At 36.1% G+C, this 16,354-nt stretch overlaps 1 protein-coding gene across 3 annotated transcripts in view; it reads left to right on the top strand.

The window, feature by feature from the left end:
- The window catches only part of LOC125062300 (ankyrin repeat domain-containing protein SOWAHC), a 70,594-nt gene that overhangs the window by 24,933 nt on the left and 29,307 nt on the right, over positions 1-16,354 (top strand). For 2 of the 3 annotated variants that reach the window (XM_047668115.1, XM_047668113.1), the window contains exons 5-6: positions 15,126-15,138; positions 16,132-16,136. In XM_047668115.1, the coding sequence (XP_047524071.1) occupies positions 15,126-15,138; positions 16,132-16,136 (18 nt within the window). Of the gene's footprint in view, positions 1-15,125; positions 15,139-16,131; positions 16,137-16,215; positions 16,219-16,354 lie in introns of all 3 variants that reach the window. The other variant, XM_047668114.1, reaches the window with a different exon arrangement.

The raw sequence follows: 16,354 nt of genomic DNA, 5'->3' as shown, positions 1-16,354 counted from the left end.
TCCCCTATAGAAGGTTATATACCGGTATTACCGAAATAAGTTGTTAGTAAATTAGGTTACACTTAAATTACTTATTAGTATTAAGTTAGACTACATCGTGTACCTCAAAACATGGTTGTAATGTTAATTCTATTTTATAATGGTAACCATGGTAACAAATAGCGTACTTTGCGGGTAAGATTTTGAAACGATACTTGGCAAGCGCGAACTATGACTCGCGTAAGTCAAAATCTAATACATTTTTGACGCTATGTCTTGTTTCCGAATGTTATGGTAATACATCTCTATTTGTATGTATGAAAAACTTAAATATGTATTTTTAATAAGACGTAATGGCTACAATAGATTACCTAATTGAACGAACACTGCTCTTGTCATATTTCCTAACGTTCAAAACTTACTGATTTTCCCCGCGCTTTTAACGGAACCAAATAATTCGTTTACTTTGCTAAGCGTGCAAGCAACAATAACAATTTGTCATGAAGTCGCGTTGTTAAAACTAATATAAAAGTGAAAAATATTCCGCTTGTTAAACACAAAGATCTTAAAACATCCACGTAACTGGAACATGCCTAATGATAATATAAAATTTGTCTCCAATTAGTCCGTCAGTGCCTCTCACATCTGCTTTGAAATTTCGAAAGACACCGGGACCTAATAAAGCAACATTAAATATTGTCGTACAATATGTAACACATGTTGCTGTACCACTGTGACATTGTCGTTACTAAAAACACTTTGATATTTTAGTATTTGCTCCACGCTGATGGAGATATGGTTTTGTAGAAGTGTCTCGTCCACGTGTCATTTTTTAATATTGTCTATATCACTTAAATATGTCATCGTCGCTTCCTATCTTTGCTCTGATATTAATTGACTTGGACCGCCCGCCGCGCTCATCTGATTTCCGTTTACATTCTTTGAATATTTCTCCACATATATTCACTTAACGTAAAACTCAGTGAATCTGTCACTGCACTAGCTGCCTTAGTTTCTTTGTAGGTAAGTCTAGGTTCTGAAGCGTAAGAAATATCCTTGGAAATGGTCGTATATATATCGAGAGAACGCTAGAGACTTTACGAATACTCATTTACTGTTTGGAGAGCATAAAATCAATAATTGTGCTACTAATAAATGTATAATCTTTATCACCGGCTTAATAGTGGTTTTAAGAGATATCGCGTCAACTTCGGTTTAAGAATGGCATGTGTCAACTACACCCATTATTTTTAAAAACTACCTGTTCTTACCCTCGACTAACAATCTCGCAATTTATCTATTTTAGATAAGCGTATACATTTTTTTAACTTTGCTTATTTACGAATGAACAAAATACCTTTCTCGTATTACAAATGAGATAAGATTATTTATATTTTTATTTGTACCTTTTAAAATATTCATACTATTATTGAGGTACTTCTTTTGAGTGATACATATAAATGTTTTTCTTTATCAATCATCATCGTCAATGGATATATAGGCTTGTGGACCTTCGTACATGTATATGTCGCCTTCGCAATCAATTTAATGCTTCTTTCATCCAACTTGGAACACCGATTGCTTCGATGTCCTTGACAATTCCATCTTTAAAATATCACAGCACATATACCATTGAATTCCGTTTTTTTATTGTTTGCGTATTATATAAGTTGCACAATCACCACTGCAGGGAAACTATAAAGAAAGCGAAATATCATAGACATAAACATAAAGACAACGACCAATCAATGAAACATTTATATATAAATCTCAGTCCCGTTCGATGGTTACGGGGTTTAAAAAAATACATACAGTTGAATATCAGATTAATTCTCATGGTACCGAATCAAATTTATATTACTGTCTCTTAACGACCATGTAATTGTCATGATAAAGGTATGTTTGGTCAATAAAGAAGACGAAAGCTTAGGTTTATTATGGTTGATTTATGAGCGCCCCGGCCAAGCGATCGGAATAATCAAATCGAAATTGGCGTTTGTTAACAAACCTCATATTAAATTAATAAAACTCAATAAGATTATTATTACCCTGTATAAAACAAATAAAGTTTATGCCTTTTTATTTCCTTGAGATTTTAATCAATCCTTAGCTCGTAAAATCGTATTTACCTGCGTCTAATAAAGTAATTCTTTTGCGATTTTACTTGGCTAAACTTTTAAAGAAAAATTGCCTTTAGGTTTTAGGATTTAAATAAAGGAGGTATTTAATAATTCGTCAATTAATAAAAATACAATTCGTATCTGCATCATTCCATATATTATATAAATTTATCAACAATTAGCAATCGTTGAATGGATGTGGAAGCCGTGAAAATCGTTCAACAAATGATGACTAAACATCTCTGAACTTCAAAAATATGTATTCAGTAAATCCTTCAAGCTTACCATCCAATTAGTTGATTCCACAAACGCGTGATATATCCTGGTACTCTAATTTTTTACATGTGTCGCTTAGACGGTATTCGATTTCAAAGCAAAAAATATTTGAAAACATTCGTTTAATATTTCGGTTGCACGCGCTATTAACGCCCAGTCGACGGTGGGTGTGTCGTTGCGGAAAGCAATTTAAATCCTGATTTATTCCGAACCGAGGCATCGGGCTACGTTGACATCTCTCACTCTAATTAAGACACTGATTCTACTCGATGATTTATGCTAGTCTAAATTTAGGTTGCATCAAAATGCATTCACCGGTATATCGTGATCCGGTTTATAGAGATCCTAATCCAGTTCGTTCCGTTCGCCTATTAGCCTGTGAAGTGAAGCACGACCCAACGAACTTTTAGTGTATTGTTGTAGTTTTTTGTCGCTTTTGATGGGTGTGCTAACTTCTCAAATGTGTCGAGTGGCGCCAAGGCGCTGCAATCCGAGATCCTTCGCCGTGCCTCATTTGAACCGGCCTCGGTAAAGGCGCGCGCGATGTTTATGTGTTTCCAATGCGGGACCGACAAATATGTTTCTGTATTATACAGTTTTTTGGCATGTCATCCATCATGAGTATCGAATTCATTGACACTAAATGGAGTAAAGGTTAGCTTGAGCACCATTATATTATTATGAATACATTTTTTGTCGTTGAACACTTATTATGATATTTATGGTTGTAATGTGTCACAGGAGGGTTTTTGTTAAAACGCCTGTATTATATTTACATTTTCATTAAGGTCGTCCGTAATACCTATTCTGAATTGCGCCTATTTGTAAAGCGATTTGGATCTAAAATATCAATTAAAATAATAACAAGTAAAACAATATGAATAGTTGGAGTGAGAGCGATAACACGGGTCTGAATACATTGTTCAGACGCAGCATAAGGCACTTGCTGCGTTGCAAGTCACTCTTACAATAAGTGATTTTGAACAAGGTGACGATGCAATATTAGAGCTGTTTGTTTAGTGGCTCTACCTTACTCGTGTATCGAGCTAATCATATGCCTATAGTTTTGTTTTTATAGGGACGTTTCATTATAGAGTTTATGGGCGTGTGATGTTGGGCACAATCAAATTTGAAAGAAGACAGGTTAGCGTTCTCCTCGGTTGGTAATTTAGTACTGGCGCCGGCTTAGGTGTTGTCAGTGCCCTATTCAAAATAACTTTTACGGTATTGTTTCCTCATTACCCATGTCTAATAGGTCGTTTTATTTTGAAGTATTTAAATTTAGAAGCATCGGGACGAGATAATTCAATTTGTCGTTCTAGGATGGAAATAAGTTGGAACGTATCGGGATTAAAAAAGGAGAAATGCGGGCCGACCTCGGATTTATGTTTTTCCAAAAGGATCCAGGCATGTGGGTGTTATTCCCTTGGTCGTACCTTGTAGCTTTGAAAAGAGGATAAATAGTGTTCAAACCGACATTTAGATTTGTAACACGCGTAAATTGCTGCCCTAACTTGTGAATAAATTTACTGTAATTTCATTTTGTCCGAAACACATTCACGATTTTATGTTTTATGTATTTAGAGAAAATATGTATCTCAATATTACACGTTCATAAAGATAGTGTAGGAAAGGAATGATAATCCAGTGACAGTTTAGGTCTTGATATTTTTTTATTACGAGTAGGTATTATAGACAAGTAGGTGTTCAGCCTTCTGTACCTGTTAGATGTCATTATTGGGTTTCCTCATATGTTGATGACTAGGCAAAACTGCTAATCATAGCGTAGAGAGGAATCGATAAGTTTATTCTCTACAAAATTCTAGTGTCCTGGTATTGGGAATAGTCATGTTTGTAAGTTATCTACTGAGTTACTAGCAACCAGAATCACACAAAATTGCTCATTTTCATATTCTTTACCATTTTCAATATTTTCTAAAGGTTACCGTTTACATTTGTTATTTATTAACACGTGGAACAGATCGCTTATAAGCCAAACGGCCGTCCTCTCTCAGCCTATAGATTACCGTATTAAACTTTCATGCAAAGAAGTAATAATAAATTATCATTACTATCGAGATTTTGAATCTTCATTAGAATCTTAACTAAAGTGAGCCTTGTGGTTCAATCATTGTTATTGCAAATTGGTATTCACCACAGAAGGGATAATGAGAAGGGGCGTCACTTTAGGCTAAGATAGCGTGACAAAGTACAATGTATTCTAATATTATCCAATGTGGCACTCTACAGAAAAGTTAGCTAAAACAGACTTAAGCTTGGGGTCGTTCATAGAGTGTTATCGTCGATTTTAAGTATGAACCCTGCAAATTCACTCATCAATTCAAAACTATTTTCTTTATCCCATTTATTTATAACTTATACAAGTCCTTCCAAGCAGCTGATTTCATAATGGTTGACAATCTTTCGTATCTTATGTCACATGATTTTGCATCCCACTGTAATAGACGTAGCTACATATTGTTGTCTTCTATAAAACCGTACAATATCACTTTGCTTTATTGTCATTAGTTTCCGGTCTTAATAGGTATTTAGTTTTTACACCTTGGGTAATGTAACCGAAGTTTTCGTGCCCCAACTTCAAAATATTGTATAGCCTATATACATTTCTATAGATAGTCAGGGATAATGTGGGATTCTAATGGTGAAAGAAATTCTCAAACCCATCCAGCAGTTTTAGAGCCAATTCAATGCAAATATTTAAATCTTACCCCTTCATAATATTAGTGTAGATAAGTCCTTTCTCTTAATAAACTTCTATGATATGATTTAATTACAAAATCATAAATCAAAATCAAAATACGTTTATTCAATTTAGATGCTTCTTTGAGCATGCTTATGAATGTCAGCAACGTTTACAAAATTCACGAAAGAGCAAGACTACGCCATCCGTTCGCAAAACTACCAGGAGGCCTACAAAATAGGGTGTTTATGTTTGACCTCTGTCAAAAATGTATTGGATTTTAGAGTATACGGTTACTAAATGTTGACTCCAATTCATCCTGATTCAGTTGTGAGTGATATCCTTAGAAATAAGTTGTAAATTGCGTTTCTAAGAAATTGTATAAAATCAATGAATATATGCAAATATGTTTATCCTGAAGGAGGAACCGCACATAATTCAAGCTGATGCGAAATGCAGCTGTTGGCACGGATAATAAGTGAGCGTAGTTATGCCTTCAAGCTTTTTAAGTCTCTATTTTGATGATTTATAAGTTCACACACTAAAACATATTGCGTAAAAACATTGCAACTCCACACAAGTTGCTGAATTTAAATATGTCGTAAAAATATTAAATTGGTTAAATTTCATCTGGCATACGTTTTAAAAATAGAAACGATATTTGTATTCTCGTGAAACGTAATAAAATTAATCTTTCGTTATAGTTCAGGTAAGAAGTACAATAGTTTTTTTTGCTTTCTTCTTTTATCTATGAATTGTCAAATGTCAACGTAGCGTGATGTTATAGTCGTACTCAGTATCGTTAGTTTAGTAAAGATTTTAGTAGATATTTACAATCAAAGCATTCGTTAAATATTCGGTCATTAAATTCCCAGTAAATAAATATACTAATATAACATTAAATGATAATTTCTTAAAATTATTGTTTGCTTAAAATTCGTTCTTGAGCCATCGAATATTTTTTTTTATTTTGCTACAACTTTGAAAACAACTTCCAAATGAATGAATCCTTAAATAAATTCGACCAATAAATGCACATAACAATTAATCAACCGGTTTCAACCTGCGAAAATAATTTGCGTCCTTTATTTTCGGTCACCAATGTTTAGTCGCGAAGTTTTAATTTGCTCGAATCGGTGATATCGTACATCGGGGAGCTGGGCACTCAATTTAAACCCGCCGGGGTAGAGGGAAACTCTACCAGGGCGCATTAATTACCCGAGTGGAATCTACATACGGTACGTACAGCGCCCACTGGTGGCAAGAGAATAGATTTACGACACATTCGACCACCATCTATCCGATAAACTAATTGCATATACAAGCTATTGTTTCTAAACACCAGGCAGAAATAGAGCATAGGCAGATTGTTCGCTTTGGACTGGCGATCTTTGAATTGTGGCTAATGTGTTTGATCATTTTTATTACACACTTGATATTTCATGGAAATACAAGTACAAACAGCGCAAAGCAGGTATTATACTATACAAAATCGTGAAGCAGTATCGCATAATAGTAGATACGAGTTTTATAAACAACACAGAATTCATATTTTGTTGGACATTTGACACCTAATAAAATCCTGATGAAAGCTCAATTAAACGTTTTTTTATTAAACTTAATTCTCCTGCATAAATATAATACTTAAAAGTATAAGTGCATTTGTAAAATAAGTTAAAGCTTCCTCATGTAAAGTGATCTATAGATATTTTGGTGGTTGTATGTGTCGTAAGCCGGCGGCGTACAAGCTCTCCACCCCTGGCCAAATTGAGAACAGCTCCTGTCTGCGCTCGTATAGTTTTAACTAGTTTTCTCAGAAATTGAAGGTGGACTGAATAACATGTGGAATCATAAAGTTTCTTAAGTTTTTAAGTTTAAGGATTTCCGAAAGTATACTAGCTATATAGATTCCTGCAAGTACTTCGTTATTGAATCATAAGAATGTAGACGTTAACAATACGACATTATGTTTATACACGCTATTTTTAATTGACTGTCCTGACTTATTTCACACCCCTTCTTCATACAATACAAGGCAAACCCAACTATTTAAAATTCCTCGGTCTAATACAAACTATTTACGTAACTCAGTCATGTATCGTATACCTTCAGATTATAACACAAATTACCAGCAAATAGATATATTTAATGTAACTAAAAATGTTTAAAAAACTCTGGCATCTTTTATTAATAATGGCTTTGTTATTCTTCATTTATATTAAATATATATTATAATGATCAATGAATCTTAAAATTTATTATAAATACATATATACTATGTTATATTTTTTGTATATAAGGGTGAAACTGTGCTTTGTTTATGTTTGAACGTGTATTCCGTTTTTGGCTTTTGTGTACAATGTAATTGTTTGGATGTTGTTTAGTAAGTAGCTGTAGGAATACTGTTGAGCAAATAAATAAATAAATAATTATAGGCTCAAGTATGTTTGATTTAAATAGAATGGTTATCAAACAAATATTATTCTGTCGGCAACGTTGTGTAGAATAAGGATCGGGTTTTGGGTGAATCATAAATTTCCTGAAACACGCGCAAATTTATACTTCAATTTATAAATGTGAATTTTGCACATAATTAAAAAATTTAGTGCATCGTATGTCGTCAATGCATTCGTTTTGAAACTCTTACGGAATAGTCTTTCTATAAAATAAAACTATAGGTTTGCTCCAAGAATAGCAGCCTACACGTGTTTTTTTCGGTACATCCAATGGTTAATCCTTTCAAATGGTAGAGGCGTCAACGCGTCTGAAAACACTTTCATCTCAACTTATCTTCAGACAAAAATAATTGTATCCGAGCAGCGGTAGGCAAAGCGAGAAATTTCACTAAGCCACTACAATTCGTTTGCGGTGGCAATGAGCGGCTTGTAAATCAAAGGGATTCTAACATAATTAAGCTCATAATTAATGTAAAGACTCCTTTATTTATAGGCGCAGTCATTCTTAAAATTACTCCCGTTTTGATAAAACCCCTCGGAGAACGTGATTAACACATGTTTCAAACCATTAAGGTCTAGATAATGAAATCTCAAAACCGTTTCGAAATGATGCAATATAATGTTATTCAACTTAATAAAACAATAAAATAGATACGTTGTTACATAGTTAAATATGAGTTATTTCATAAAAATCATCACCGTCGAGTTATGTTTCCTTTTGAATCATAATCGTAACATCTCTAGACAGGAAGCGCGTGCGTTATAAAAGCTACTTCGTCTAAAGGACGTTACGCCGCGCGACGCTGATTTACAACTTTTGCGTCAAATATTTTTTTAATGTCAGCTATGACATCGGGCCGTTGTCCCTCATCCCTAGCCCCATACGTCAAAGCGGAGTGATCTAAATTACGTCCGCCACCGTGGCCACGCCGGCTCCCTATTAATTTGTTTATATTAGAGACGTTCACTTGCGCAGTCAATCACGATTGTCGTCAAACGCCCGATACACGATTTGTTTTCGAAAGATCTTAACCGTGTTTCGGTTATTTCTGTACAATTGAAGCTTTTAAATTTAGTGTCACCGCAACTCTCTGGAGACGCTCTAAACATTTGTCTTGGAATATTTATCGTCGCGGCACGCGGAGTATATCATCCGGCCGCTATTGTGGCAATCGATCAGAAGCCGCGCGGGCCACGCCAAATTGATTATTTATTCAAGCTTAGTTAAATCTTTGAGTGCGGTCGCGTTATTTGTAGACTTAAGAGGCATGAAACTGTTAATCACTTATAATTTAATTCCGGCACCGCATACTCGTTATGGTTTTTCTAACCGTATTCAATTATGTAGACGGATTTATTTAGTTAACTAATTAAACGTTATGCGACTTAAGCGTCGTGTTAATTAAATTTAAAGTGTTCTTCCTTTTCATAGATATAATAGTAAGTTATACTGCGGTTAACGAATAAATGTTCATGATTGTTACCCGGACAATGGAGTCTGGGCTGAGTACAATACGACTACATTAATAAGGAGCGGTGAAGTTCACAACATGAATATTATGGGGATCGTTTACACACAAAACGCTACACATCCGCAACCAAAGCTCAACCGTCCTGTCCCTTTGTAATTATGTAACTTGACTGTACTTGTGTTTGGAGGGCCGAGGCATGACCTCCCGGGGCAAACCGGGATGAACACGGCGCGCTCCACTGAAAATATAAAACATGTTCATTATTTTAAGGCTAATTGGGTAAGGCCGCTCGCAGCGAAGTAGGTGAGAGCGAGGCCCGCCCGCCCACGGCACTGCCGAATTCGAGAGCTGTGTAACAGCCTAATTATACTGTGAATGCGTAGGTATGTCTATAGACACAGCTACTGCATTAACAGAAGCACTACATGTGCTATTCACTCGCGGTTGTGTAACCATGATAGGGTCAAGCTATTAACTGTAGTTCTAGAAACTCTAGAAGGCTATTTAGGTACTATTACCTAAGTAGATATGTATCCTAGATTCGTATACGTTTTTCTAATTGAATTAACATACAGCTACTAAATCTTTGTATCGAATGGAATAAAATTAAATAGGAAGATATCTTTATTGCCTTTTCTAAAACCGCGAACAGGGATCAAAGGCTCTCCAAAACATGTCCCGTTGTTAACCCTTTTAAATTATCGCTTTCTTTCAAATATTGATCTCGGCAAGAAGATGGGCAAGTTAGGGATTGTTTTCTGTTTTGACGAACTCCTCGCCCGGGGCGTGTACGTTATTGTAAAACTTTTATATTTTGTTGTAGATTCGGCTTTGTTTTACTGAAAAACTCCCTTCTAGAATACAAAAGAAGTTTGCTACAACCCTTGCGCTAATACTCTTTTGAATAGGAAACTTTTAATTAATTCCATTTAAAAGATGTCTAACGTAAGATTTAAGGTGCCGTTCCGTTCAGCGGTAGGTAAAATGTTGGAATATTTCTTGTTCCATCCATGATCGACGTTTTATTTATTACAATGAACACTTGTCAAGCTACATCAAAAATCTATTCATACATCGTTGTTGTCATGTCCGCTTGTATATCGCTGTAACAATAGTTCAACAAACTGTATTTGTTTGGTAACGGTCTGGTAATGTCTTATAAAATACTATCAACATCTCACATATACACGCTTTAATTAATTCAAATACAATCAATAATTGTTGTGAATGTTTACCAGGACTCCCCCGGAAACATTCGACGTCGGTATTAACTAATCCTTTCGGGTTGCCTAAATTAAGTCAGGACGATTTGCTCCCTAACGATTCGTAGAGTAATTCCGAGCGAAGACATGGGCCGCGCACGGCACCAAAGGCGGGCGATACTTAATCACTATTCGCATCTGTGATGAAGTGTGGCACGAATGTAATTACTTTGTGTGTTGATTTAAGCTTTAATCACGCGTGGCAAACCAATCCGTGGTTGATTCAAAACGCAATATTGGATTTATTCCCGTAGATATATTTTGTACAATTACTGGGCAGCGAAGTGCCGCCACGGAAACCTATTAAAATATAAGAGATAAGATCAGATTTTAGTACGCGCGGTCGAGGTGGGCCGGCCGCAGCTAAACAAGCATCCGACGCCGCGGTCGGCTACTTCCACTTTCAATCCTGATTAAAATTTCTGTATCTCCAATTGTTTCTAATTATAAACCGATTAAAGATTCAATTTTATATCGTTTGTAATTAGAGTCAGTAATTACATTTTATTCGTAATTTGTTCAATCAGTTCCTAACGATTACTATGTGACGTCTTTGTTGGTAATTGTGTTATTAAGAGGCAATTTAGTAGGTAACAAATTGTTAGCTAAGTATAATAGCCACTATGAGACATAACACGAAACAACTGGGTGGTGATCACTAGACAGACGGAGTGACTAACTACTTCGGGCCACCATACGGCGGCGGTTGAATATAGTTTTTAATTAGGACCGATCCAACAAGACCTCTATTTGTTTAACGAAATACAAAGACAAGTGAGATGAGGACGCGCCGATAACCGCTATCACGAATTCTCGACTCGGGATTTTATTTGCGAGCCGGCCGTTAGAAAGATTTACGCGCAGCTGTAGTCGGACGGGTTAAGTACCACAATCAATTGACTAAACGGAATTAACTACGAATAGGGTAGACCCCTAAACAATATTCGGTACTGTTCTACAATTAAGCTGTTTTAGAATTTGCATTTCAAATTATTTCTACCAAATGAAAAACGCACGCTGCATGCGCTTATTTGTTGAGCGAGTAAAGTTGTTAGCGTGTTTAAGATTAATGATGTTGCCGTCATCCCAAATTAAAATTATTCCGAAGATTTTAATAAGGCCTTTGTCAAGTGAAACTTTGGGATTTATGTAAATTGCTAAGTTCGACGTCAGTGGATCTTTGTGAAAGTTGTGTATTGTAGATAATTAACATTCAAGCGTATACCTAAGCCTTATCTTTGTTCGTGTTGATAATACATTCCTTTATTGATTTTCAATAATTTCTCAATTTAAAATTAGTTAGGAGTGATTAAAAAATGTCAATGGGCGTTGCCATTTCTTTGTGCAGTGCCGGTGCAATCTGTAAGAATCATTTATATTCGCTACCGTCGTTGAGTTAGCCCGATGAATGAGCTGTTTTGCATAAGAGCCTTCCAGCTATTTACAATAACCAATTATATGTTTTAACATTTTCAATTTATTGATATTCATTTTTGTCAGAGCGATTTATTGATATTTATCAAAGACTTCTGTTTATTTTTAGTCGCGAAATGATGACAGTTTTATGTGATTCCATTCTGTGTTCACTAATAACAAGCTAATCGTTTCGTTCTATCGCTTTAATCGAGATTCGAATCGTGGTTCATTGATGAAATTGTGGAACGTGGGGCAAAACAGGTGAATTTCAATAAAAACAAAAGTCGTCTCTTATTGTTTCCTTTGCGTTTTGTTTTGTTTTTTCGTTGTCCAAAGGTACAAAGTGAACCTCTTGGAGGCAATGACTCAAGAGCGCGTCGCATTGTTGGTACAACTGACCGACGAAAGCGGCTGGCAACATTTTTTCATGGCAGAAGGATAAGTGCATTTGCTTGTCGCAACACAAGTACGACGGCGCGGGCGCAGGCGCGGTGATCGCCTCGAGCCCGCCTCCATGGGCGCGCTCTCTTTATTTATATACGCCCTTCTGTAATTAACGATAGTAAAAAGAAATGCATATATCTCTGATTTATACCGTATCATGCGTTTTATTCGTTTTTCGGAGGAAACGGATTCGTTATCTTTTGTTGAACTTCAGTTTAATTTTAGATGTTCATTTGTTTAGATGTTGTAATGATTGATAATTAAAAACGCCTCTTTGTTGAATTATGTGAGATTAATTTTCTGTTATTTCTGGCTATAAAATAACAATCTGTCGATACATATGCATACCTATGTTCGTGTTGCGTTCAAGATGTAAAGGCGAAAGCATTCTATTTGTAATTTAAATAAAACGAGTAATTATAATACCAAAACTGAAATAAGTTGAAATGATAAATTGCACGAAGGAATCGTCAACGAAGTAGAAAATGTTCGTGGCATAAAAACACACTCGATAATTTCACGCGATTCAGATTAGCCGTACTAAAACTATAATGCTAATGAAAACAAATAGAATGGCGAGAGAACGGAACGAAAATTGAACTTAGCGTTGATGAAATAAGAGAATTTAGGAGTAGAGCGTGAGGAATGAGACATCGACACAAGAGTGCAGAGGCGTTCGAGCAGCTGACACCTGTCATCGCGCAATTTATTAGTCGCTCCGAAATAACAGAGTCACTGAACGTTAAAACAAAATGAAGAGACACAACGCTCTATTAACGACACATCCACGGGGTGAACCGCTAACAGGCATGCAATTAAATTCACAATGTTTTAGACGAAGTGTGAAAGAAAAAATTGATACACGCATTCCTCATGTCTTAATTAAAGTAACAATGTCTATGCGCAATTTAATGACTTTATTGACAGGTTGCTTAAGCATCCGATCTAGTATTGTATAGGCGTCGCTACTGTGTTTTGTCTCATTTATTTTCTTCGCATTCTGTGCTTGGTTTTAGTTGTGTAAGAGTAATGTGATCTTATTTGTCTACACGTTGATGTATGAGGTAGTTTCGTGTGCGGACGCACGCTATAGTGGCTCTATCATCCGCGGTTCGGTTCGCTTGATGCAGTATTCTATCGCTTAATTTCTGTCGACGAATGTTTGCGTCACCGCGCCTCTGCATCGCAGCCGATAATAAATTAGCCTCTTATTTTAGAAATACTCATTCACCATTTTCATATCCGCACGAAAATATCATTTACACGCCCGACACATATTACTCGTAATGACACACGATGACTAATTATTATTTACTGTTTCGCGGTTTTGTGATTGAGATTAATTGACCGACAATTTTTGTTTGTTTTACCCGAGGGTAATGAGAAACATGCCTAAAGTGTCATAAACAATTATCCTTAGGCTAGAAATACACGTGTTTTAATGGTATTTTTGACACCTGTCAAGGAACTTGGGTCAGAATGGGGTAATTAATGAAGCGTCGTTACGAAGTGTAAAACATTTTAAAACTGCTTCAACTGTAATCCGTCGTGCTGTTTTTTCGTTTGCCTGGTTGAATAAAGAAAAGATTTTACAGTGAATCGAAAATTATTCACGACGTAGTCATTATAAGCATAAAATATTTATTGAACGAACGTGAATTATGTTCGATGAGCGCGGCGCTCTCCAGCCCGTCTTTATACATTGATGAGAATATTAAGGCTATTATGGGCGCAATATTGGCCGACCGCTGAGGTAGCTACCCACCAACACTTATTAGCTCTATTACATATTTTCATATAATACCTCGATGATTATGGCTACATTAAAAGGTTCAAACTTGTATATCCATGGGAACAGTTGCCTTGTTAATTTTTTTTGTAAGCTGCATTTGCGATTGAATTTTTAGAATATACGTGGGAATTTTATAAGTTAAATTTAGTTTTATGAATGGTCTTCTTTCTTCAGTTGACTTATAGGCATTTGAGCGTTTGATTATAAATATATTTACATTATTAAATTCATTGTAAAGTCCTTTAGTCTAAGACCTACAACGCACTAGCGGCTGGCCGCAATGCGGCGTGCCGCTGCGGCAGGCCGCACATCGATTATTACATGAAACCGCACGATAACAACGCACTGACTTGCGGTCAACCGTCAACCGCTCCGGTTGATCTGGAGCTGCGGCGAGCCGCACCGGTTGAATGATGCGGCGCGCCGCGTCCCCTCCACGCACTCGGCGCGGTTAGCCGTCCTACCTACGTCATCACATATAATTATTTAACAAATGTAAACAAAATATTGTAAACCTATTTTAAAAGAGTAAAAATAAAAAATATGTTTATTATGGAACATAAAATACATGTATCACTTATTCCACGTCATTAAATTTGAATTTGTAATATTTCAAGAAGCACTGACGAGTGACGATTGCGGCAGACCGCAATAGGACCGCAATAGGGACGGTTAGCCGGAATACGGCATGCCGCTACGGCGGACCGTATATACCGCGGCCTGCCGCAGCGGCACACCGCATTGCGGCCAGCCGCTAGTGCGTTGTAGGCCTAAATCATGAAATGTTTAAATCAATATTCTAGATTATCGGAATGCTATAACTTATAAGTAATGTTTTAATTTATATTATGTATTAATTGTTTCTGTATTTATAATCTACACGTATGCATGCATATATACATAAACATAACAATATTTTTATTAAAAAAATTAAAAAGCCTATGGCTTTAGTTCTGGGCCTCAGATTTCTGTTTGTTTCGTTATCATTTGTTTTTCTAATAGGCAAGTAGGTTATCAGCCTTTTATGCCTACACACGACTATTTGGGTCTAAAGCATGTCGGTTTTTTCACGATGTTTTTCTTCGCATCTACGACCTACAGGATGAGAATCGAACGCTGAAGCCACTACGCCAACACTGCTTATAATATATATTGTTCATAAGCCATGCGAATAAATTTACTAACATTTGGTTTTCTTTTGTTCCAGGACCCCTTCACGGTAGGAATTGTTTTATTCGGTATGTTTTAATTCCCTTATTATTAATACATACTCATTTTATATTATCTTTTTTTCATATGCGGCTCTGCTGGAAACTATAGGGTGTAAGTATTGTTTTATGTATTTTTATAGTTATTAATTTGATTAATCATCATAATAATACATTTCCTCGTTGTGTCTCTGTAGGTTTTAGATTTGAAAATAGGAATTGTATCGTATCTGCAGAAAGTACTTTCAAGTGTTAATCAATTACTGATTAAAGGAACAATTTGGAACATTAAATTGGAAACGAAGAGCAGTGCGAGTGTGGTTCAGTGCGACCCTCATCTCTGAGGTCGTAGGTTCAATCCGCGGCTGTGCACCAATGGACTTTCTATGTTCGCATTTAACATTCGCTCGAACGGTGAAGGAAAACATTGTGAGGAAACGGGCTTGCCTTAGACCCAAAAAGTCGACAGCGTGTGTTGGTGATCTATTCGTCTATTATCGATTGACAAATGATCATGAAACAGATACAGAAATCTGAGGTATAAAGGTTGGAGCGCCACTGATTTTTTATTATTAAATTGGGAACGTCTATTAACAGTTATCTCTTACTCGACGACTTAATATAATATACCCTACTAAATTACGAAGACCTCTTTGACCCAGAAATGTATATTATGCAATCAATTTACATGTTATGATCTGGAAACGTATCAAATTCGTCATTGTCACGTACAGTAAAGATGACTAGTAATCCTGATATCATTCAAATGGCTATAGACTAATACGATGCGTTTATCAACGTCGGTGTCAGTCCATATGCATAATTACACGGAGACTTGACAAGATGATAATTAGTGCAACCGAAGACGCATCGGTTCGCGAATCTTAATTGACGTACATGCAAACGCAATCAATGCGACGCCTGGGCGGATGTCATTCACGCCATGACATGGCGGTGGGAACGTTACGTCATTTGTTAACTGAAAAATTCACGTTGCAATTGCTAGTTATGTAAGAGTATGCTGTGGTCTTTAAAAAAAAATTTAAAGGCCGGCAACGCACTCGCGAGCCCTCTGGCATTAAAATAAAGTATGTTCATTATGAAATGTAAGATAAAGGTATCACTTATGCCACGTCATTAAATTTGTATCGATAGACATCCCTACTCATCGGCATAGAAGACAGAGGGTGTAGGCCGACAGAAAAAGCCGGCGTAAAAATATAATAAG

The sequence above is a fragment of the Pieris napi genome, chromosome Z, assembly GCF_905475465.1.
Source record: "Pieris napi chromosome Z, ilPieNapi1.2, whole genome shotgun sequence".
NCBI classification, from domain to species: Eukaryota; Metazoa; Arthropoda; class Insecta; order Lepidoptera; family Pieridae; genus Pieris; species Pieris napi.
This window is presented reverse-complemented; position numbering and strand designations above follow the sequence as displayed.